The sequence below is a fragment of the Cavia porcellus genome, unplaced genomic scaffold, assembly GCF_034190915.1.
Source record: "Cavia porcellus strain 051 isolate PalLab524CR breed Dunkin Hartley unplaced genomic scaffold, mCavPor4.1 scaffold_19, whole genome shotgun sequence".
Classification (NCBI taxonomy): Eukaryota; Metazoa; Chordata; class Mammalia; order Rodentia; family Caviidae; genus Cavia; species Cavia porcellus.
The window spans coordinates 42,768,360-42,794,763 of record NW_026947502.1 but is presented as its reverse complement, the minus strand read 5'-3'; the positions used below and the strand labels follow the sequence as shown (position 1 = coordinate 42,794,763).

General features: G+C 34.5%; 1 protein-coding gene across 1 annotated transcript; it reads right to left on the bottom strand.

The window, feature by feature from the left end:
• Positions 1-4,681: 4,681 nt before the first annotated feature.
• LOC100722094 (aldo-keto reductase family 1 member C1-like) lies at positions 4,682-25,580 on the bottom strand. The gene is made up of 9 exons (XM_063230967.1): positions 25,398-25,580; positions 23,841-24,008; positions 22,908-23,024; positions 18,061-18,138; positions 17,478-17,600; positions 10,977-11,086; positions 10,590-10,755; positions 8,228-8,310; positions 4,682-4,934 (listed from the first exon to the last, which is right to left on the bottom strand). Exons 1-9 carry the CDS (start codon positions 25,479-25,481, stop codon positions 4,892-4,894), a joined length of 972 nt encoding a protein of 323 aa, XP_063087037.1. The 5' UTR covers positions 25,482-25,580; the 3' UTR covers positions 4,682-4,891.
• Positions 25,581-26,404: the final 824 nt, after the last annotated feature.

Genomic DNA, 26,404 nt, shown 5'->3' with positions numbered 1-26,404 from the left:
TTGTGAATGTATGTCCTAAATGCATACTGTTCTGTTGCACATCACAAAACTTAAAAGTTATATTTTCATTTTCTTTTAATTTGAAATATTTTAAAAATTTGCTTTGAGACTTCTTTTTGATACTTGTGTGAAACAGAAGATGTTATTTGAGCTCCCATCATTTGAGAATTTCAGGTTTTTTCTGTTATTGATTTCTATCTTAGTTTCTTTGGAGTTTAGGAAAGTTTCTTGTGTGACTTTAACTGTTAACTTTGTAAAATGATGTTTTGTGGTCAGAATACAGAATATATTGAAGAATGCTCCATGTGAAGGTGAGTAGAAAGCACATTCTATATTTAGTAAATGTAAGTTAGATACAGTTGTCTGATAATGGGCTCAGTTTAATCATGACCTTATTGCTTTGCTACCTGCATGAATCATCAATTACTAATTTGAAAATATTGAAGTCTGTCATCATAACATTAATTGTTCTATTTCTCCTCATAGTTCTTAGGTTTTTTCCTTTTGATTTGTCAAAGTGTTACATGCATACTTATTAAGGATCATGTATTGTTGGTGTATTAACCCTCTTTCTCACTGTGTAATGCCCTTCCCTATCCCTGATTCATGTTCTTGCTCTGGTCTGCATGAAGTTTAAATAAATACTCTTTCAGATCAGTGTTAATGATATATTTTCATATTTCTCTTTTAAAAAATTTAGCTGCATTTATATTTTAAATGACTTTCACTTTTTTAGGTAATACTTTCCTGTTCTTGAACACATTGTCCAGTTTTTCTTGGCAGCTGCTATTAAAGCAGTTGGTGTTATTTAACTTTTAGCTACATAATTGTAAAACCTGTCCCATACCCATGAATTGTGTGGTTTTGATGTTCTGTTTGAACTTTAAAACTGTCTTATTACTCCTGCAAACATGTCAGTTAAAGTTTGGAACAATACATAATACATTAGATATAGTTACCTGATAAATTTGCCTTATTATGTGTGAATTTAGTTTATTGGTTTATTTATCTAATGTGGAACAAGTCTCTTTTACGTTTACTGTAGCTGTAGATGTCAGAGTGTAAACTCTCATCTGGTGTTTTAGATTTATCTTCACTGTCTTTGGATTATTCTGCAGATTTCTTCAGTAGCCATTTCTCCAATAAGGATCTTTTTCATCTATAGTCTCTGCTACCATAATGATGACCTACTGGTGTCACAATATGGTACAGGGAACATAGTGTTTATCAACCTGACAGTAGGACCTAGTGTTTTAAAGAACTGTGCCTCCAGACTGTGAACTTGCACCTCTTCAAACCCCTCACTCCACAAAATAGACAAAAAGGTCAATGGAAGTTAATATTGGGTATTTCTTTTCCCTCACATGGAAAGCAAGAGAAATTAAAAGTTAGTTTTCTCCATTTGTCAGGTTGATTAGGTTCTGATAAAAGTGAGATTTAATTGGACTTCATAAATTAGGTTTTCTTTTTAAGTGCAGATCTTGAATGATGAGAAAGAAGCCTCAGAGAAGGTTATTTTTTTCTTGCTTTTCAGGTGTGTGGTTTGTTATGTGACTTCCGCTTTTCTAATGGATCTAAGAAATGTTGTTTATTTTTCAAATTGCTTAATTCTGTCTTTCTATGTAGAAAAAAGCAACAATTTCAAATTCATTTCTTATGAGATTAGAAACTGAAAGTATAAATTCTCAATACTATTGAGTTTCTTTTACTTTTAAAGCTCTTTATTTGATACCATGATTTCCTGAGAATTTGCATCTTCTGTTTGTGTCCTTACTTCTTTAAATAGTCTCACAAGTTTATTTTGTGTTTGTGATGCAAAATGACTTTCTCCAGAGAAGCGAGTCTATAAAATGTACACACACACACACACACACACACACACACACACACACACACACATATATATATATATATATATATATATATATATATATGCTATGATATATTTTCACTTATTATATAATATAAATTGCTGATTTAAAGGAACAATCACTTCAGAAATTTGTAGGTTGCATACTTTGGACCAGTCTGGATCCTTGTGTTCCAGTTTTTGGGCATGACACACATAATCATAAGAAGAAGCAATTAAAACTGGTGTAAATGTTGGAATGTTGGCTAACTTCTGAAGAACTGTCAGTCTCAAAGTTATTTAACTGCCCAAATAGACACACATTTTCCTACATTTTAAGAGTTCACATCACATTTTCATTGTTTAGGATTGGAAAGTTAATTTTGTATTTCTAAATGTAATAGAAAATAAACATAATGTACAAACACTGTTCCAAAAGTTAACAAATTCAGTAAATCTCATGCTTCTTTCCATATATGTGTTTATAAAAGATGCTTGAAAATTTGAAAGTATAATAATTACAAAATTATTTAAATACTGTAATATAATATTGGTTTTACAGAAAATATGTCATAGCTTAGAAATATTGTGCATTTTGTGTATTTAGAATCCCCTCATATTGAAAATAATTAAAAATGTAAATATATTACATGAATGTTTTAAACCTAACAAAATTTGAAAAATGTTTTTGATACAAGGAAAACTTAATCAGATCAATTGTTTCCTTGAATTCTTAACACAATTAGGCTTTGGAATTTTCCTTGGCTATCTTTGGCCATGTAGTATCTGACCCTTCCTCAGAAAAAGTTGTAATTTAGTTTTCGATTATTGACTGAGGCAAAAAGCCTAACCTGATATTATGTATCATAAAAAAAAAGAGCTTCACTATCCAGTGAAGTCGTTGCTGTTACTGGATATACATTTACTCCAGAACTGACACATAGCACTGACTCTTAGGTAAAATATGTGGACAGTTTCCTTTCATCTGGACAGTATACTTATGAAAAGAAAATTTCACAAGCAGAGATGTGTCCAACCTACCTGCCTCAACCTATGTACGGTTTTCTCCTCATATTTCTTCCAGGCTGCTTCTCTTCTTGCTTCCCTTCAAACAGTCCAACAGCGAGACAGAACTGATACCCATATTTCCTTGTGAGAGATTTGGCCCAAGAGTGAATGGTTAAAGTACAAGACAAAAACACACAGCTCCATTGGGGAATGACTGTTTACATTAGGGTTAGGGTTAGGGTTAGGGTTAGAGGTTAGACCTAAAATCCTATCACTTGTCTCTTTAAGACTTCAGAGCCTACTCATGTTACAAAGGATGTTTGAGAATTTAAAATACTTATATTATTATTTTATTTTAATTGTAAATTTATTTTAAAATAATTCAAATAAGTAAAATAATAATGAAATTCATTCAGCCATGTAATATTGGTTTTACAGAAAATACTCATCACTTAGAAATATTGTGCTCTTTAGGTGTGTAACTGTATCTTATTTATATTTTTAATATTTCAAAAGAGCAAATATATTATGTGAATGTTTTTAAATTTAACAAAACAATAGAGTGTTTGGTACTAGAAAAATTTGATCAGGTCAATAATGTCTTTGAATTCTTGATTCAATTAGGCCTAAGACTTTAAATGGCTATGTTTGGTCATATAGTGACCTTCCTTAATAGGAATTCTTTCAAATGGGTTTTTATTATCAGCTAAAAGAGAAAAGTCTAAGCAGGTATTATATATGAAAAAACTTAAGGGCTTCATTACTCAATATAGTTCCTGCTATTGCTTTGTACATACTTACTCTAGCACTGAGACATAGCACTGACAGTTTCCTTTCATCTGGACAGTGTACTTATCAAAAGAGAATTTCCCAGCATTTCACAAGCAAAGATATGTTCAAACTACCTGCCTCTACCTATGTACAGTTTTCTCCTCATAGTACTTCAAGGCTGCTTCTATTCTCTCCCTCCCTTCTAACAGCCCAACCACAAGACATAACTGTTTCCTGTATTTCCTTATGGGGGACTTCGCCCATGAGTGAATAGTTAAAGTGCAGCACAAAGACATACATCTCCATGAGGAGTGATTGTTTAAGACACGGGACAAAAGCACACAAATAATTAAACTGCAGAGCAACTCACACAGATTGTGAGTTGTGAGTCAACAAGTTCAACAACAAGTTTTGATGAGTGAAGCGTGTTGTATCTGGTCATTGTCCTTTCTCTCTCTCCAAGAAAAACTATGATGTAGCTTTCAGACATCTCCTGACCCACACTCCTTTCCTCTTGCTTTTTCTCTTCCATTGATATTCTCAATACAATTCAGAGAGTTCTTTGCTTTGGGGCTTTTTTCTTTCTTGTTTTATCTCATGAGAGATTCCTGAAACCTGGGAACTCTTACATGAAGAGAACTCTTCAGGACCTCTTGGTGACTGAACTAGCTCTAATCTCTGGGTAACCCTGCATCCTCTCTGCCTCTCTTGGTCCCATAATGGGCCATGTTTCAGCTCTTTGATTCTTGAGCTGCTGGAAGGGAGCCCTTGGATTGTTGATCATATTCTCATAAGTGCCTAACCTTTCAGATTGCATTCAGTGGTTTTTCTTTTTCCTTGAGAGCTTGAAAAAAATTATCTGACAAATACCAGATGACCACTCTTTCCTGGAAGCTGTGAACTCCATGTATTGCCAGCCCACAAATGTCTGTAAAGCAACTTTATCATCCCTGCCCCTGTACCACCTTGCAGACTTTTAGGCAAATCAGTTTTTAGTTTGAATGAGGTAGAAGAAAGTAAGCTGTAAGTGTAATAGACACAGTACTAGGAAGATATTTTTAGGGTAAGGAATTTATATTTTTCAAAATGTTACAAACATTGGGTGCCCTTCTTTCAAAACTGTAATATAATTCCACCATAGTGTCAGTGGACAGCATGAATAGATGAGAAGAAATGAGTCTAAAATCTGTGTTTCAGTGATCTCACACATCCGTATCCATGCGCAGGAACTTCTGGGGGGATGTCAGGATAAACGTCTCCATGTTAGTATTCATCAGAGAATGGATAATTAGGATGGGTGTTAGTCCTAAAACAAGAAAAAAAATGCATATTATGAGATTGACAAATGCATTTTTAGAATGCTAAAAAGAAATGCCTATTTTAAGTATGAACTGATTATAAAATTGGTCAAAATGAATCAATAGGAAATGCTTTTAAAAAGTCTTATCTTAATTATTTTAATTGTTATCTCCCCAGAATATACAGATATCTCTTCTTTAGCTGCTTTGTTCAATCTAGTAAAATACCATCACATTTATTCTTATTTCACATTTTCTTATTTTTAATTTTTAACTTCTTTTTATTGAAAAAAAAAGGTTAAGATAAAAGAGGACATAACAACACAGGTCAGAACAGAGCAATTTAAAGACCATAGTGTTTCACCACAAGACACCCCGACATAACAGTGGCTACCATACTGTCTCTTTCATTGAAATATTTGAGTACACCTTCATATACTATAGTATCAAACATAACAAGGCAGTGTAAAACTATTCAAGAGAATGAAAGTATTACAGGGTACTCAGAAGAAACTAACAGAAAGCAAACAATGGTTACTATATTATCTCCTTGTCCATAAAAAATTTTGTTTATACTAACATGTATAATGTAATCCCAAAAGATATAACATGATAAAACCTATGGAGACAGAAGAACAAAAGCTTGGTGGGACTTCAAAACAAGATGATATTAAGTCACCACTAGCTATTATAGTGTCTTGTTTCCTTCAAAATAGTGGTTCATACCATCGCAAACAATAAAATCAAAAAACCCAGAATAAAAACATTCTAATTATTGAATAAAAACATTATAAGATTACAAAGAAATATAATGGGGAATCATGATTACCACATATTTTTATGTATTCTTACCATTTCTTAAACTAGTGAAACTATTTGGAATTTATACATGTGACTTTGATTTATTTCATTTATGAGTATGGTCTTAAGCTGTGTCCATTTATTTATAAATATCTCAGTGTGATCATTCTTTACAGTTGAGAAATACTCCATTGTATAAAAATACCACAACTTTTTTTTATCCATTTCTCAGTCGATGGACACTTAGGTTGTTTCTAAGATCTGGCTATTACAAATTGTGCTGCTATAAGCATGGGTGCACATATATTACTGTGGTCTGATGTTTTCAGCTCTTGTGGGAATATGCCTAGAAGTGGAAGCTGGAACAAATGGGACTTCCAATCTCAGCTTTTGAGAAACCTCCAGACTGACCTCCACAGTGGTTGGACCAGTCTACTCCCCCACCAACAATGCAAGAGAGTTCCTTTTTCCGCACAGCATCTCCAGCATTTGTTGTTGGTAGTTTTACTTGATCCTAGTCATTCTTTTTGGAGTGAGATGGACTCTCAGTGTAGTTTTAATTTGCATTTCTCTGATGACTAATGGGAACTAAAGGTTCCCTGAAGCAGGCTCAAGATACCCCCAGCTGAGAGCAGCAGGAAGCTGGGAATTTGGTGCAGGCAGGCCCAAGACCTGCTGAGCTGGTTGAATGTAGCAGGAAGTGAAGTTCCCTGGCCTGCTGGGAGCAATGATCTTACATTCCTGGTGCTTGGGATGGTGTAAGCACACTCACCCCAGGGTGCTCAGTCTCCAGAATTGAGGGTGCAGGTAGACCCAAGATCCCCTGAGCTGCTTATTTCACATTTTCAATGAAGATGAATTCTCTTTTTGCCTTGTATAGGGCAAGGACGGTTTCAGATATTGCTTTAAACATATTTCAGGTTGAACAATTAAAAAGGTAGCAATTTGAATTTTATATTCCTAATTCAGCAAATATTTATTTGCTATCCATTGCACATAACATAGTGTGTTTGGTTCAGAAATGAAACTAATGTCACTTATAAGATACTTTTCCTCTCCATGGAATTTATTATATTATTTATCAAACTCTATTCTTTAATAAAATAAAATCAATTATTTAAAACAATTACTGGCTAGATAAAATTATTGCTTGCTTGACCTCTTATGCTTTATCATAATGTTAGCAATATTTTCTGTATCTTTATATTAATCAAAATATTTGTAATGATAATATGTATTATCCTACTCATCAGCATGATCACATTTGGGCTGTATAAATGCTCTTTTGTACATTGTCATCTTCATTTTAAATATGAATTAAAAATTTCCACAAGTAGATGTGGTGTAATTTCTTGTTAGGTTCAGTTACAGTATCTGTGCTTTATCATTTTTTATGATCTTAATGAATGAGATACTAAGTTCTATTGAGAGATATAAATTTTCTCCAAGAATAATTCTTTTTTTTTTTTTTTTTTTTGCAAAATCTTCCCTTGTATTCCCTCTATTTTTCAGTACTTGTGCAGTCTTTCTATTGAAATCTGTGTCCTTAAAAATCACAACTAAATGTTTTAGTGATCACTATTGCATCCTTTCTGAAGCCACATGGAATGTTTGGGTTTTGAACAGTTATATAGAGTGAAAAGCAAGGGAGAGTGATGAGATTATTAAACATATTTGATACAATTATTTCCAAAAGATGTGAAGTATAAAACAAAAGAGGCCTTTATTCTGAGAACATGGAGAGAGATATCTGACACCCCCGACTGTTGGAGTCCAGCTTTCTCTCTGGCGGACACGTGGTGTGGGGGGTATATAAGTAGCCTAAGCTTAGGGTAGTGCCCTAGGGCCATTAGAGATGCACAGATATATCATTGGCACACATTTGGCGCCAGCGGCAGATTTCTAAGAGTGGGGGGAAATAGAGTCACATGTAAATCTCTAGGAGTAGGGGAGGTTCCGGTTGAGGCTTTCCTGGCTACAGTGTCCCGTCTAGGCTAAAACCCTTTCAGTATTAAACTGCCTCATTCACTGATGAGTTCCAAACAAACACAGTGGGAATTGTTGGGTGGATTATCAGAATACAGAAGTTCCTTTTAATATGATAGAGAATTGAGCATGCTTTTAAAGATTAATTTAAACATAATTTTTGGAAATGTCTAAGTATACTGCACTGTGATGTCCACAGTGTGCACATACTTGTTGTAGAATTCAAAGGTGTGCATGCCGTATATGTGCAGAAGGATTTTGGTGATCTGGAACATTCCACAGAATGAAAAATGCAACAGCCTAAGTGTGGGAGTCCAAGCTAATCTTGGTTTTGCTCATCTTGTTGTGGGGTCAGAGAGAACACTGGAGATAATCTGAGATTTCCAAAACACTTCTGTTGAATCTTTACCTCAAACCTACAAATTTATTCCTACTCCTGAGACACCTTCAACAACCATGTCATTCTGCTCCTCAGAAAGTAAATTGAATCAGTGTATTTACTAAAGCTACTTACATATCAAAATCATCATATCGCATGTTTCTGTTCAGGCCGTCTAAGGCTTTCATGTCTTCTGAAGTCAACTGGAATTCAAAAACCTATCAGAGAAGTAGAAGATTTCTATTACATTTATATCTCATATTTTTCAATGTAAAAATTTCAGATTCATCAGATTAACAGTTCAGAAACTGTCCTTAAAATATATGAAGAGGTTCCAAAAGCTATGAAAAGAAAAACTCAAACAAATCAGCAAAAACTCAAACAAGTAATGAATACCATGTGAAAAGTAAAATGAAATTTCTTATTACACATAAAACGTGAAAACTACAGAACATTTTCAGAAAAAAATTTCAAGTAGAGATAAATAAATTGGAAGACTCATGCTTTAAATAGGATAGTGTCTTGTTCCTGAGCATTCAGAATAATCTAGAGTCAAATTTTGAAATATCATAAATTCAATAATTTTCCAATTACACTGGGATTGGCACATCCTAGTACTGAACATTCTTTTCAATGTAAGTTAGGAATTGTACAAACGGCAATGATTCCATGTGCAAAGCACCCAGGAGGGGATCTTAACCCAAAACACCAAGGGGATCTTATTGCCTCAATGTGGAATATTTTAAACACAGGAATGATTTTTATTAGCTATTAACGTTTTAAAAGAAATAGGCCTTTAAATCTAGAATAATAACTTGTGAAAGAGACAGAATTTAAAATGTCAACAATACACTGATGAATCTAAGACAGAGGACTATTCTTTGGATTTTTAGCAAATTACAAATTTCAAAACCAAAAAAAATCATCAAAAATGATCAGTACTAAAGATTTTCTTAAATATATCCAATTTGTCTTTTATGTTTCAGTTTCTAGAGATATCTTACCAGAGAAAATGTGTCAAGTTAACCTCTCTTATAAAAGAAAAATCTTAAAAATTGCAAATTTTATCACAATCATGGATTTCAAACCTTAATATTGTCAAAAAATTCTCCCCAAGTATATCAACTGCTTCAGTGTAATTAAAACAAACCTGAAGGAAAATTTGATAGGTTTATAAAGAGCTTTTCCATTTTGTTCAACACGAGAATACAACAGAAATACCTGAAATATTTCTAAATTGGCAAGTAAGTAATGAAAAATTTTATTACTTTGAATTTTAATGCAATTAAGATCAGGGAAAAATAAATATATAGGCTGATGAGGAGAAAAGTCTGAAATATACCCAAAGCTACTGGCATATTTTGATAATCATTTAAATTCACATATGAATATCTGATCTTGATTTCACATGTCACTTAAAGACCGACATTGAAAGAAAGGTAAGTATTAAAGGAAAGACAGTAAGGTTTGCAGGACAAAGTAGTAAAATATGGTTGCTTTCTCCCATATAGAAAAAAACACGATGATTGTTGATCACCAGATGAAAGCAAAGAGCATTTGATAAGAATAAGATAAGAAACTTTAATTCATAAAAACACTCCATTAGCTACTAGAGGGGAAGATTATTTCAGTAAACTCTTTGAATCTGAGAAGCATGCAATATCCAGAATGCATACATGTGGATGATTGATTTTAAAAATGCCCTTGCTCCATACTTCTCATCTCTCAGCATCCACGCATTCACACTTTCTTTCCACTACAAGTTGGTGTGACCAAGAGTGGTGATGCAGGCCTGTAATACCAGCACTTGGAGCAGAGGCAGGAGGACCACCTCAAGTGTGAGGCTGGCATGGGCTTCAAGGTGAGCTCAAGGTGAGAATAAAAGGGATCACATACCCTGTTTTTAAAATAACTAAATAAAATGTTATTCTTTTATCTTGACTGGCCTGTAAATTTCATTTGCCAGTAGAACTTGACAGAAGAAATGATGGACAAGTTTTGAACTTAGATATAAATTTGCAAATGTTCTCTCTCTCCCTTCCCAAAATAATAATTGAAGAGATGAAATATTTTATAGTTGACCAATGGAAGAAACACATATGGAGGAAAGTTGAGGCTCCTCATACCACACCTCAATAAACTATTGGAGCAGAGGAGCTTAGGTGTCAATTTCAAATCCTTCAGAAATAGAGAATTCACTTACTTTTTATTTCATAAAAATACAAAACGAAGCGGTAACTTTGTGAGGTCCATACAATACATTACTAATGGTGTGCTAAGTCCAAATTTCCCAAATCAGCCCAACTTAATTTTATTCAGACATGTAAGCATCAGCAATATTGCAGGTTAGGAGAAAACACTTAGGAGTGCAAACAAGTATCACATATACAACCACTACCAGGAATAATGACTTGACACAAAAACATGTGGAAGCCTGCAGGGCAGCACACAGAAAAGGTGGTGTGGAGGAGCCTTGATGCACAGGGTCCCACATTACCTGCATGTTCTCTTTGATTCGATTCTCATTGAAACTCTTGGCCAGCACCACAATGCCACGCTGCAACTGGTAACGCAGGGCAATCAGGGCTGGAGTTCGCTTGTGTTTTTTTGCCATGGCACAAAGAACTGGATCTTTCAAGAGAACTGGGGCATTCTGGTCCACCCTGGAAGGAAAGGAAGATATCCTGTGTATTGGGTTCAGGCTTCGAAAGCAGATGAAGTTGCAGCCGCAGACCAAAGCTTTTCATGTGAACCAAGATCTCCTCAGAAAGGCAAAGTCTATCTCTTCCCTGAGCCAGTGGAGAGAGAACTTCAGGAGATACACTGTAAAACTAACAACAATTCATCAGAAAGTATTTTGATGTGGTTCTTAAAGCTTTATTACCATTTTTTCTCACGATGGGATCCCAGGGCACTATAGGCAACCAGTATAATGTCTTTTGACTTGCAGAAATTAAGCATCTTGCTCTGATTGAGATAAGGATGACATTCTACCTGTGGATGAACAGGTAGAACAATATCAGATCATATTCCATGGCTATATTGACAGAAAAATAAAAGAAGCTGAACAAAAGAAAAATCTGTATGACATGAAATTTGAGTGGAAACAATCAACCTCAAGGTAAATTTAATTCTTGTGATTCTCCTTGGGCACAATACTAGCTACATCATTAACCAACATAGGTAAAATCAGTAAACATAGAAAAAATAAAAATTTGTTATTACATAGTGAAGGATATATGTAATAAAGGAGAAAAAGGAAATCAAAATATATTTCCTTTGATATTCATTATGTATTTTAAAATTTTTATTTGTTTTTTGGTATTGGGAATCAAGCCTAAAACCTGTGTTTGCCAGGCAAGCGATTGTGAGGCTGAACTAAAGTCCTGGTCCCAATGGTGGTCATTATTTTAATAAGTCCCCTCAAATAATTTATAATATAAAAAGGTAATATAATTTACCCTATCTTATAGGAATAATTCTAATTCATATTCACTTATTAAGTTTTAATTTGAAGAAAAATATATAGGATAATAAACACAGTAGTTTAAAACATACATAATTATTTACAATCCCTAACAAATAATTTGTTTCAGAAAACATCATTAAAACATACTAAAATCTGATGTAAAAATTGGCCATGAAATATAATTTAACTTGATGACAACTTTACCCCAGCAAGTTAGTAATTATTGCAGTGAAGGTGCATATAGTTTTAAAAGATCTCTGGCTTTAACGAGGTTAGCCAAAGTAGGAGTAGTAATTGTGAGAAAATCTGTCATTAAATGAGCATGTTGCAATGGATGAAATTTTAGGATCAAAGCATGTAAAAGAAAACTCAGATTTAACTTCTAATTTCCAGGAACTTGGAGTAGAGAAAAAACTCTCAAACATTTGAGGGCAACAACATGGTAACACTACTGATTTAACTTGCCTAGATAACAGAGTGAAAAACACTGACGATCACTCTAGATTAAAAGAGCTTGAAAATATTACCAAATGTTGGAGGCTAAACTACTAATAAATCATCGATAAAAATGAAATGCACAAGATATTTTGGGAAAATGGTGGAATTTTTTGGACAGGAAATTAAATGAAACAAGTAATCATTTGAAAGGTATTAATTAATACCTCAGGTAAGTAATGCTTCTATTTGTTCACTTTTTGGTTAGTAGAACAAAAATATTCCAGAAAATTTTGTTTTCATGAGTGAACTTCTCTTTGGGTGAAAAATGTGACTATGGTCATCTTTCCCAAAAACCGTTAAACAAATTAAGATTGTAAACTGAGATAAAACTGTAATTATTTTTGGGAAGCCATTTTTTGTCTTCTCTCTAGAGATGGAATGTTATATCTGCAATGTACTTTGCACAAGTTTAGCCAAAGTGAATCATACATTTGTATGTATACCAACATAGATTTAACTACACTTTGCAAGATAACAAAATGTTAACACTTTTGGATATCAGTAGGTTAATATAGATCTTTTGTTGGAGACCACTGCAAAGCAGCTCTGAGCAGGATTTAAATTTTACTAATTGGCTTCCTATGTTTATCTGTGAGTCTGTCCTAGGCTTAGGCCCCTTGCCTGGTGATGGATGCTGATTCATAGTAAGTGAACTTCTATGAATCGCCACTGGTCCTGGTTGAGGCCTATAGTGGCCTGTGAGGCCAAAGATACCTCAAAGGACAAGATAAGGTCACAGCTGTGGACACTCTGGCTCCAACCTCAGTTAACAAGGTAGAAACTGCAGCTGTAAAGATTACTCCTACAGTCTCACTTCTACCATGTCTTCATGATAAGACAGCACTACTGAATTGACTTGATTCATTACTTGGAGACGTCCTTGAAGTGACTCCCAACGTCCTGCTCATTGCCTGCACTTTCCTCAGTTTCTCCACCATTTGTCCTTTGTCCTAATAAGTGGACTGATCCAGAGAATGCTTTGTCTTTACCTTCGAAGCCTCAAGCTTAATTAAAGGGTTTTGACCCTCCTGGAGCACCACAAATCATACAATTTCTCACTTTTTATTTATCCTCCACCGTACACTCATTTGGAAGATCAGGGATCTAGGACAAAACCTAATAATCTTTTATATAATTTTTCAAATAATTCTAAATGTATGAACATAAGGACCATAACAATGGATAGCACTTTAGTTTTTAATATTTATATTTGAAATTAAGGCACTCTGTCATTATTTACCCTGTTCATACAATTTTAAAGTATATTTTGCTATCATTATCATTTAGTACATGAGTGAAAGCTTTTAATTAAAAAAATAAGTTAGTGCCGATGCATGCACATAATAGCCATGATTAAGGTATAGAACTGATGGTAGAAAACAGACAGAAACTGACTAAGATGAAATCAATCAACAGACAACACTGGTAAAATTCCAAAATGTTGATTTCATCCACTATTAGGAAACAGATGGCTTCTTTCCTCAACTTGAAAGGCTTTCAATTTTTCAGTTAATTTTCTCGTAGGCTGTGTCTCTGGTCAAGACTGATGAAAGAGGAGATGCCAGGATGTAGGAATTAAGCTTTAGCACTCATATAAATCTCCAGCATGTGTCTTATTCTCACTTCAGCCTTATTTCTTATCCATGCCATGTTTTTTGACAAATTTTCTGATACACATTTCCCTGACTTTTTTTTTTCCTGTTACACATTTTGACCTATTTTCTGATACACATTTCTGATACTCAGTCCTTGGCACAGAGCTTTAGATCACTCAATGTGCAGTCATCCATCATAGTTCATAGGGAAGTATACCTTTCCCCTGAGATCTTAATACCTACTTCAGGTTACCATCATAGCTTTGAGATTGGTTTTTTTTTTTAAAGAGAGTAGAATTAAACAGAACAAAACAGATCATAAGGAAACTATTTTAGGAAACATATATTTCAAAGCAAGACCACTGGAGATCTTCACTGTCTTTCATATTGTCTCTTGTTTTCTTCCAAATAGTTGTCCACATCTTCACATACAGTGAATACATACTGAACAATATAGCACTAAACAATCAGAACAGGATGATGAAGGCATTTTAGGTCTTCAAGACTAGACAATAGGGAAGTCAACAATGGCTATCATAATCTCTCATTCTCTTAGAAATAGCTGTCCATATCTTTATGTATGTTGAATTTAAAAATAAGAGACTAGACTAATATCACTCTGAACAGTGATTAATAGTATTGTTAGATTTTATATCATATTGCTATAGAATTAGCACTGTATCTTAGTGTCACTTCTGCAGAGTATCCGTTCATTACATTGTGTATTATAGAATCTGTTCCCATCAACTGTTTAGAAATTCTCCACATGTGTGAATCTCTACATGTACATTTATCCTTTCTGTATTATAGGGAAAACAGATAAAATAGAAATTTTGATAAAAACACAACATTGGAGATATAAGAGGACTTCAAATGCAGTTAATAATCAAACCAGGATGGGTATCTTTTACATCTTGTCATCTTCAGAGTAGTGCCTCTACTTTAGACTTGAAAATATCAAGCATACCAAATTCGAATAAAGTAAGTCAAGACAAAACAGCAGTTTAACAAACCAGATTCAAATATGATCAGTCATAGTAAGACAATGTAAGTAACACTGGGCTTCAGTTTAAGTTAATAGGAAATTAAAGATAGTTACCATAGTATATCCTACTATTTTGGGGATTACTGCCTTTGCCCTCAAATCTAGCATGAGTAGACAGACTGGAACAGAATAAAATCAAACTAAACAGAGTGATAAGACTAATGTGGCTTTTAAATCCTGATACACTATTAACAATCTCCTCTGTCTTCCTTTTTTGAGATAATTCCTCCCCTTTTCCTTTCTCAGGGTGCTTTGTATATTTTGGGTCCCACTAACTCCTTTAGTTTTTAGATTAGGGGGACAACCGATTATCTACATGGTGCTGAAACTTTTTACTCCTGAGCTTGATCTTGAGCTGTTTTCCTTTACTTATTAAAGCCTCAGGGTTTTCTTTCTTTCTAGCTGAGTAGTTCTTCACTGCACAAAAGTGTAATTACTCTCCAATCTATCTACAGCTGCTGGACAAGTTGTCCCTATTTCTCTCTGGTTCCCTGTCACATAGAGTATCATTTTCTCATCATTGACTTTCATTTTATTAACCTCTTTCAGGTTGAGTATATTTCCTATTCAGAGCATCTCGAAGAATCCTATCTCCTGATCTACTCTGCCTGTGTGTCTTTTTATTAGTGTGACAAGGCCATCTATATTAGAGATTATAGCCACCCTTCTCTGCCTCATCTCTGCTATTCTATTTTTCTGCTATTATTTGTCCACTTTTCTCCTTCATTCCACTGTCTGCCCCATTCATTGAGTGTTTTCTGCTACTAGAATGGTAGTATTTTTTTCTCTCTCTCTCTAGAATGTCCTTCAGTATTTTTTGTAGGTTTGGATTGGTGGTCACGAACTCCCACAGTTCCTCTTTGTCATGGAAACATCTTGTTTCTCCATTAATTTTGAGAGAGAGTTTTTCAGGGTACATTAATCTGGGTTGGAGGTTATTTTCTTTCAGAACTTGGACTACTGCACAGCAAGCTCTTCTTCATTTGACAGTTTGTGTTGAGAAGTCTGTTGTGATTTTGATGCATTTTCCTTTACAGGTAATCTGTTTCTTTTCTCTGACAGCTTTTAATATTCTATTCTTGTGTTGAATTTCTGGGATCTTGATTATTATATGTCTGGGTGTAGATCTGCTTTGGTTATAGTTGGTTGGAGGTCTGTATGCCTCATTTATCTGAATACCATTCCCTTTTCCTATGCTTGGGAAGTTTTCCTTAATTATTTCAGTGAATAGCTTTTGTAATTCATTTGTGGTTACTCTTGCTTCTTCACTCACTTTTTTATATTTTTAAATTATAGATCCTCTTGTCATCTTCTATCCTTTGTATTGTTACTTTCTGGTTCCCCATTATTTTTAAGAGGTCTTTTCTTTCATGATCACACATTGCAAATCTATTTTCAAATTTTGAAAGGCTAACTTTAATTTCTTTCAAGGCATTTTACCAGCTTTCAATGGAGTTTTTAATTTCCTGGTTATCTCTTTAGATCTGTTTCATGTATGGTAGATTTTGTTTATATTCTTCACTGAAGGTTTGTCTTCTTTTTCTGGGTTTCTCCATTCTTTCATCTGTGTTTTCTTGAGAGGGGCTTAGCATTTCCTTTATTAATCTTTATATCTTGCCTCACTTGGAATAGAATTTCAATTTTAAGTTCATCTGTGAGGTCATGAAGGTATTTCATTATGCCCGCTGATGCTATGACTGTCATTGCATGATTGCTGCCCTGGATCTCTTCTGTATTTACCTCTCTTGCACTTATTTTCCCAGGGTCCATGGCTGGAAGCTTTTTCTTATTTCTTTCTTTTGTCATGATCCTGGTTTCTTTCAGACAGTTGTATGGTGGAGGTCTCAGGCCCTTTCTGTATTGCTTTTGGTTTTTCTGAAGTATGCTTGCTGCCTTCTCTAGTTTACTATTTTCTGAGGTGCATGCAGGGATGCTGTGGACTAGCCCCTCTTTTCTGAGGCAGTCAACTGGTGAGAGCCTTCAGCATGTTAGTCTGTACTGTGCACACATGACAGATTCAGAATAGTTTCATCCCTGGCTATTGGGTCCTCACCAGGGGCATGACACAGCCCAAGCAGATCCCACCAGTCCTCTTTGGGCCAGAAGCAGCTGACTGATACCACTGCTTTCCGGGTTAAGGCCTGTCCTGCCCAACTCCAACATGTCCTCCTGCTGGCCACACCTGCTGTGGAACCCAATTTCCAGCACTCTCCATGAATTAATGCAGCTCTCCGATTGGGTCCACTCTACACCATGCCACATCCTCCCACCAAGGGCCCCAGACTCACAAACTCCCAAATTCCCAATTTCAGCAGCCAAGGCTTTAGTGTCACCATGAATTGTCTGACTCCGAAGCTCACCCAGCACAGTGCAGGACTGGTCCCAGTGAGTGCATCTGGTTCCAACCCTTCATCCACATTTTTCCTTCCTTTCTTTTTCTTTTTTCCTCAGTTTGTTCCTGGGTCATGAGGATCTCTCTCCTTTCATCTGGTCTTCTCCATGTTAAATTCTAGTGTCTGAGTTGTTTTTCTCAGAGAGGCTCTCTACCCAGTTACCTATCAATATCCCACATTGATAGATGATTTACACATCTCAGCCCTATGATATTCAATGCTTTTCCATTAAAATGTTGCAAATCAGAAGTTGAATTAAGAATTTGCTACATCTTCGATTGTACAAAATTAAGATGAACAGAAGAAAAATACTTATGGAAACCTAGCAATAGCACTGGAAAAAGAACAAGAAACACAAAGAGCTCAGGAAGTTAAGAGTGCTCACCTGGTTGCACACAGGCTTGTACTTGAGTCCAGGCTTGTTCAGAATCATCTCCAATTGCCTACGATTAAAGTTGGACACCCCAATAGACTTGGCCAGTCCTAAATCTTTACACTTCTCCATGACCTTAGAAAAAGATTGTCAAAAATAGTTTGTGAAAATGGTTACATACTGAGGTGTGATGCATATTCAAATAATCCTGTTAAAAGGAACACTGTCAAGAAATGAGTAAAAGGTGATTGGAAATGATGCTAAGAAAATAATGGGGGAAGATAACAAATGGAAAAATTTTGTGTCATCCTTCAGAGTGTCAGAGGTACTATATATGGAGGAAAAGAGATGACAGCATTTTCTTTTCCCAAATGATCTTTCTCATGTTGTTGTAATACATTCCTGCTTACAATGTGATCAGAATAACCCTTGTAAATGTCAAGAATTTCTTGATCCAATAGATCATAACACACTTTCAGAGGTCGAGTTGTGATATTTTTCTTGGTCTCTGCCCCCTCTCACATATCTTCCCCCTCCTTCTCTCCCTATCCACTAAATTCCTTCTCCTTTCTGCTGTCTATTTCAAAGTACTCACCTCCCAAGTGGCACATAGATCCACCATTTCAAGTATTAGTTTTCCATGCTCATCTGTTGGAAGCAGGTCCTCCCCTGGCTGGGACAGAAGAAGCCATTTCATGTAATTTTTATCTGTTTATATATATATATATATATATATATATATATATATATATATATAATCCCTGATAAATCTAGGTTTGGAACACTAATCTTCCATGAAGTAAATATAACAATATTTCGGAGTTATATTTACAAAATATTTTGGTTATAGTGTTTTTAAGGATATTTTAAGTGAAATGCTTTATTTTCTCCCTGATGCCATTTAAATGTTTTAATATATAATGTGGTCTTAGGTGTGATTATGTGCTATCCTAGTGATTAATTGTTGCTTTCAATGTCCCTGTACTTATTCCTGGAACAATTTTTCTTTTTAATTGGAAAAGTCCTAATTCTGGCTAAACAATCAATGTGTATCTCCAACCCTGAGCATATGAGTGCTCAGAGACAGACATGTGAGTCAAAAATGATCCATCACGGAGGCGCTTGAATCCTGGGAACTGAACATCAATTATTTGATCCATAGAACATGGGGGAAGCTTTGGTATGGTGGTCCCAGCTTTTAAGAGCATGCCTAGCATCCCAAATCACCAGAGGACACACAGCATGCCTCTGAAGGCTTAACTGGGCCAAGCCTAGTGACCTTTATGTGACTAGCAGGACCCAGGAGCCAAAAGTTGGCGAGGTGATTTTCAGCACATTGGGAAAGCTTTGAAATATCGCTCAAAACTCAGAAATATAGGAAAATGACAAACTGAAAGAGCAAAATGCAATTTCAAACATCCAGCCCAACACTCACAAGTCTAGGAGATACTGAATAGAAGAAATTGCAAGCCATACACCTGAAATTCCTGAAATGATAACAACTGAAATAAAGAAACAACTCTGGGAAGATGTAATGGAACTCAAATCAAAAATAATCTCTCAGGTAAAAGAAGAAATGATAAATGCAAGGAAAGAAGTGCTGAACACATCTGAAGAAGATATAGTTAAAAAATTGGAGGAACAATACAAAAATATGGAAACTCTGAATGAACAATATAAGAAACAAGCAGAATATATGAAGCAGATTTCATGAGATGTAAAGGAAATCAAAAATTCCATTGAAAGTGGGCAACTCTGCCCCAACAAAAGTGAAGATAGAATTTCAGACCTTAAAGACAAGATTACAGGTAGTAAGCAGGAAAGAAAAGATCTTTTAAAAATAACAAGGAATCAGAAAATAACAATTCAACACCTGCAAGATGATGCAAAGAAAAACATGATATTGATAGGAATAAACAAAAAGGAAGGTGACAACATAAATGATATCAAGACACTATTAACAGAAGAGTTGAAAATTTACCAAACATGAGAATGGAAACTGATATACAGATCAGTGAAGCATATAGAACTTCAAATAACCATAACCAAAATAAAACTGCACCCACTCATATAATAATCAACATCCCAGAAATTCAACATAAGAACAAAATATTAAAAGCTGCTAGAGACAAGACATATCACCTATAAAACAAAGCCTATCAGAATCACAGCAGAGTTCTCAACACAAACAATGAAATCAAGAAGAGCAAGGAATGAAATATTTCAGGTCCTAAAGGAAAACGACTTCCAACAAAACTGATGTGCCATGTAAAACTGTCCTTCAAAATGCATGGAGAAATAAGATACTTCCATGACAAAGAACAACTGAAGAACTTCATGACCACCAAACCAATCCTGCAAAAAATACTGAAAGACATTCTAGATCAACATAGGGATGAAAACCACTAAGCAAGGTAAAGAATTAAGCAGAGAGCAAAGGTAAAGTATCAATAGCAGAAAGATAACATGTCATAAGTAAACCAATATATATCAGTTATAACTACTATTGTAAATGACCTCAATTCACCAATTAAAAGAAACATACTGGAAGAATGGATCATGAAACCACATCCAACCATATAATGTATACAAGAAACCCATCTAACCTGAAAGGAAATTCATAGACTGAAAGTCAAAGGATGGAAAACAATTTTTGATGCAAAAGAATCCCAAAGAAAAGCAGGAGTAGCTATTCTGTTTTTAGACAATGTAATCTTCCAACCAAGAATGATCCAAAGAGATACAGAGGATCACTATGTACTAGTTAGGGGAAAATTTCAAAAAGAAGAGATAACAATGTTAAATATATATGCACCAAATTTGGGAGCATGCAGCTATACAAAACAAATATTAACAGAAATGAAAAATCAGATAAGCAATAACACATTTATAACAGGAGACCTTACCATGCCATTGACACAAAGAGACAGATCAGCTAGAAAGAAAATCAGCAAAGAATTAACAGAACTGAATCACACTTGTGAACAAACGGACTTGGTGGACATATACAGTGTGTTCCACCCAACAACATCAGAATATACATTCTTCTCAGAAGCACATGGAACTTTCTCTAAAATAGAACATATAGTAGCCCACAGAATATTCTTAAGTAAATGCAAAATAGTGGAATTTATCCCTTGCATATTATCAGATTTTAGCACCATGAAACTAGAAATTAATGACAAAAGAAACTGCAAAAATTCCACAGACACAAGGACATTGAATAAATACATTTCTGAGCAAACAGTGGGTCACAGAGGAAATTCAAGAAGAAATTAAACAATATCTACAAGCAAATGAAAATACAAATACATCTTACAGGAACCTGTGGGACACAATGAAAGCAATCCTCAGAGGAAAACTTATTGTGGTGAATTTCCACATCAGGAAAGCAGAACAAACACAACCAAGCAACCTGATGCTACCCCTCAAATATCTAGAAAAAGAAGAGCAAATCAAGCTAACAGTCAAAAGAAGGGATTAAATTATAAAGATCATAGTGGAAATCAATGCAATAGAGTCTAAGAAAACAATACAAAGAATCAATGAATCAGAGTTGGTTCTTTGAAAGAATAAATAAAATCGATAAGCTCCTAGCCATCTTAGTCTTTTGAAAACTCTTCTCTCTTTTTTTTTTCTTTTTTGCTTCTAGATATGAGAGAAGTATTATCTACTGTGAAAGAAAACATTTAAATAGGAAGATAGATAGTATGCAGGAATATGAATGACTCCTCAAAGAAAACTTGAGTCATTGATTGGAAAATGGATTCAGCTTGATGCTATAATACGAAGTTAGGTAAATGAGATGCACATACTCAAATGTCACATGATATATTTTCTATGAGAGAACTAAAATATAAATAAATTGTGAAATATAAGTTGGACAGTAAGTAATAGGAATGAATTTTTAGCATATAAAAGGAGGAAAGAAGAGAAGGAAAGTGGGATTTTCCAAAAGTGAGTGGTTGCAAAATGTCCTATACATACATTCAGTTTCTACCAAGAATTTGATCATCAGGAGCTACAAATATGTATGTATGACAGGTTCCAACAGATGTGAAGATGGTGAAGAGAAGGAGAGAGTTTAAAAGGAATCAAGCAATGGCATATCCACATACCAAACACTCAAGATAAATATGTATTACAAGTGTGCACCAATATAAAGCATAAAATAAATTTCCCTGTAGTCAATATCTGACAAAAAAATAAACAAACCAACAAAACCAAAACCAACCATCACCAGCTATGGATTGTGGAATTGCATGCAATGTCCTAGTGCAAGGAAATTCATTTGTGTTCCTCTATGAAAGGCAGTTGAGTTCAGCACACATCCTAGAACACAATAAGGAAGAATGAGCCTTTAATTTCTTTTAATGCATGTGTACATAGACCGTTTTCAGCAAAATACTGTGGGCTCTTCCCACTAAGGCATAGATCCAAGTATTATGATGAGAAAATAGAATTCTAACTACATATAATACTTCAAAATAAACACTTCCTTAAATTTCTGGTGTCCTGTGCTTCATTATGTTTTGAAATTTCCTATACCAGCATGCCACGGGGCTAGGAAAGTACAAACATGACAGAGAAGTTTCAATATTTTCATGTTCCCTATATGTAAAAATACACTGAGATTGTTACAATTCCTATTGTTAATAATTACAAAATAGGATTCAACATTTACTTTATTAGCCATTAATATTTTAAAATATTAAAACAGAAATATTTATAAGGTAAGGTCAATGTTTTGGGTACTAGAATAAGCTCTTGATTGTACATTCATTTAATCTCCTCTCTACATTATAATCTATGTGAAGTGATTATTTTTTGCAGGTAAAAAATGAAGTCACAGAATTAAGAAACCTTCACCATATAACAAAGCTAACAACTGACTAAGAGTTTAGAGCTACCCAGTGCAGCCTGCCAGTGCAGTACCCTTCACTACTGGGCCACTTCTCACTTATGGAGTTATGGTTCTGTGTACTGTTCTTTGTTTAACTTTGTTCAGAAATTAGAAAATAACATTGAAAAAATAGAGTTTAAAGACTGAATTGAAGACTAAGTTATTTTCAATAATAATTCTGATACAAAAAGATACTGAGAAATCCTCAAGTTTAATATTAATAAGACTTTTATAGTAAAGGTCCATTTGTCTATAGTACAGAAGGGACTTGACAGAAAGCAAGGAGACCTACATTAGCACAAGCATGGGGCTCACAAAAAGAGTTGACTCTGAAGATATTTTCACATCTATCAATGTACGCATAGGAGGGATGCTCCATTTACAAAATCCAATAAATTGTTTTTTATAAACTGGTTTGAAAGTTGTACACAGCACAGAAAATTTATATTAATTTGTGAGAGATTAATTCAGTCAACCATGCAATTCATGGTCACACTGACAGCTACAGTTAAATAGAACCGATGATGCAACTTGCCTACCTTCATGGACACTGGGTAATGAATCAGATAGAGGTCCACATAGTCCAGCTGAAGTTTTTTCAGTGAAGTTTCCAAGCAAGATTGGACCATCTCAGGTCGATGGAATGTGCACCAAAGCTAGAGAGGTTAAAGGTTGGATAGTATTATGTAAGTTAACATATTAACTAAAATTCTTGATTTCATTTCCCTGAAATTGACACTTTTTTACTCATTTGAAACAGATTAACAAAGAGGAACAATATTAACTTCTATTCTAAATTTATCTATATTGCATCTATTCATGTATACTCAGGCAGACGTTTGGTTAGTACTAGCAAATATATGGAATAATGGAAGAAAATCTCTCAAGAGATAAAGTTTTATCAAATAATAATTGATAATTCTGAGTTTGTGTCTCACAGAAGGTGACAAAATAGTTTAATAGGCAAATTCCTTCACCAATTGAAATAAATTGGAAAGAATTAGTATGAAACACTTCGGACTTTTAATAAGTGACATATCTAATAAAAGATAATTTAGTAAAATTTGTGTAACACCAAAGGAGCAATCTAACACTGTTGTCTTCTGATACTAACCAATAAGAATTTCTAAAGGTAAAAGTTCATATTCAGACTGTTAACCATGGTAAGACTTCCACAATATGATAAAATAGGCTATAACTTGAACGAGGTCTTTCTGAATGCACAGCTGATGTTGAATTGCACTGCTTTAAGTTGAAGCTCAGAAACTAAAGAAACTTCATATTAGAGTTGCAAATGTGAAAATTGAAAGTCATCATCCTTCTCTGTTTTCAGTATTGGATGTTATATATTGAGTAATGATGGACCAATATGTGTTATTTATGAATCATTCCTAAAATTAAATCATGCAAATATTACCTCAATGCATCACATTTCATTATGTTTTTACACCTGCACACAATATGCACAATACCTTTGAAGTATAAAATATGTCTTCTCTCTTTACTGTGCCATCTGCAATCTTGCTTCGAATAGCCAGCCCCACCTCCTCCTCATTTTGGTAGAAATAAGCAGAATCAATGTGGCGGAACCCAGCATCTATAGCTAATTTAGTGGCCACTCTTGCCATACTCTTTGGTACCTAGAAGGGAATTCAACGGTAGTGTTTAGAGATTCACATGGTGTAGAGTTTCAGAATAAGCAGAAACTTCAGGAAAACAACTTTTCCTCGTGTTTTGAATTAGTTGTACATTTGTGATGAACACATGCTAGCTTGACTGGGTCTTCTATCTTCATAACAAGCATAGTGCATTTCAAGTACTTCTTTGATCCCAAACAATTACTAGAGGAGATCTCCAGAAATTGCTTCCCACTCAGTGATTTAACTGGAAAGACACACAGGACTGAGCACATACTTAGAACAATGGTTAATATTCATGCAGTGAAGCAACAAAATTAGTATCCGAAAAGGAGCCTGCAGTGACATATAGAGTTCTTTCCAGGAAAGATAAAGTTCTTTCCAGGAAATTAAAAAATCAAAATGCTTAACTCCTCCAGCACTGAACATAGAGGGCTTATGGGAATTTTGTTTACAAGTAAAGCTTTTAGAGATACTATTTTTTATTATTTTCACTGAGAAGATATTTACAGAGACTCTTCTGCTGGCTCACTCTTAATTTCCTGTTTTCCAAATGATAGCAACTTTACAAATATGCTACTATTTGTCCAAGCAGTTCAAGGATGGACACTGACCTTATCTGTTAGAACAGTGAGATATCAAAGTTATTTCAAGTTATCAACTGGCCACCTTGCAAGTGAACAATTCAATGAACAGCATAGTGTTATGCTAAATTTTTCAAACAGCAATTCCACATACATAAGTAAATGCTACCAGTAAAGACCTGTACTCAAAAGTTATAGTAGGTTCATGCCCAAGGAATTACTTACATTATGCATTGTATTGAGTTGTGTAAGTGCCAATGCTTAAAATTAAACTAAAAATAATGATTTCTGGGAAGATATAATTAGACTAAAATTTAAAATTACAAGATTTCCTAACATGCTACTGAGACCCTCTTATAACAGTTACAAATTTAGAGAATTATGTAGAGGTAATTATTTCTTCTAATGAAATTAAAATAAGTAAGATAATGAGTCTTTTAGTCCTCTTTTGATGCCTTAGTTCACCTGATTTTCTTAGGCATAAGCGTGCTCACATGGTCAGCAAGTATAATGAATATCCATCAGATGGTTATTATGACTGAGAAGATTTATGTTTTCTACTTAACTATAGAACCAACTTAAACATAAACAAAATCCATTGGCCAATGTACTTTGGAGGCCAGTGCCCTACCTATTAGAGAAACAAGACAGTATAGTTGACAGGCAAGTGCATACTCAGATCTTGATGTAAAGCAGTATCTAGCCAACTTCTCTGTTCTGCTTAGGAAAGAGCTCTACCCTGAGAACAATTTGATCCCCCCATAAACATGCGGGAGTGAGTCTCCAGTGCCAACCCCAGTATTGTTACCTCTTCTGGAGCATAGGTACCAAATCCCAGGACAGGAATGACATGACCATCATTCAAATTCAAACACTGCTGTTTGGAACTCATTGTTGCTACACCTCTGATTAAACAGATTCTGTTTCTTCTTTAACATCCACAGGGCTCTAAATAGGAAACAGTCTTAGTTCCACCCACATGACTTCTCAGTAGCCAATGGCATGTAGAAGGATTGATCAGTGAAACACTATCCCACATCTGAGAGATTTAGAAAGAATTCAGAGGTTTTATGTAATAGAAAATGTTAAATAGCTTAGTAAATGGTAAAACAGAAATTATTAGTTTTTAATACATTTTCCCTTTAGAATTTTTCATATATTATTTCAGATTGTTCAATTGATTGTATACTTATTGACCTATTTGGCTAAAATACTATAAATACAAATTTTTCTGTTGTTCATAATTATTAAGAACACATTGAAATTCCTTCTCAAGCAAATATTATTTGAAATAATAAATTATCTTAATCTGCTTCTCCTTTTCCTTACCTCACATTTTTAAGAGAGCTTGAAGAAGAAGAAATCTTGAACTTATTATCTAATTATATGCTTCGTATTTCTATGTGAAGGTGAGCGAAGTGCCCTGATCACTTCCAGCAAATTAAGATTTTGCTCTCTTCTTTACTTCAGACACACTCTGCTGAGACTATCAGAAAGTAACGTAAGTCACACTAAATCTTTGTATTTTTATGTTTAAAAAGAGTGTAGATATTTGATAGGAACTTGAAACTTAAGTTAAAATAATGATATGAAAATATTAAAATATGAGCAATTGTTATGTTATTAAACATTTATTTCAAGGAGTTCATATTAATCCTTAAATAATTGTCAAAGCTTAAATGTTTAAAACTTAATTCTACATAGTTTTTCTAAGTTTAAAATATTGACATTCAGGGCTGGGGATTTAGCTCAGCGGCATAAGCGCCTGCCTTGCAAGTAGGCACTCATGAGTTCAATCCCTGGTACCAATAAAAA

Bases quoted from the DNA above. Each gene is read 5' to 3' on its own strand.
- LOC100722094 (XM_063230967.1), bottom strand. From the start codon at position 25,481: ATGAGTTCCAAACAGCAGTGTTTGAATTTGAATGATGGTCATGTCATT. The intron at 17,601-18,060 runs GTGAGTACTTTG...TCTTTTTCTAAG, and splicing joins ATCTATGTGCCACTTGGGAG to GTCATGGAGAAGTGTAAAGA. The intron at 4,935-8,227 runs GTAAGTAGCTTT...TTCTTGTTTTAG, and splicing joins CGATATGATGATTTTGATAT to GACTAACACCCATCCTAATT.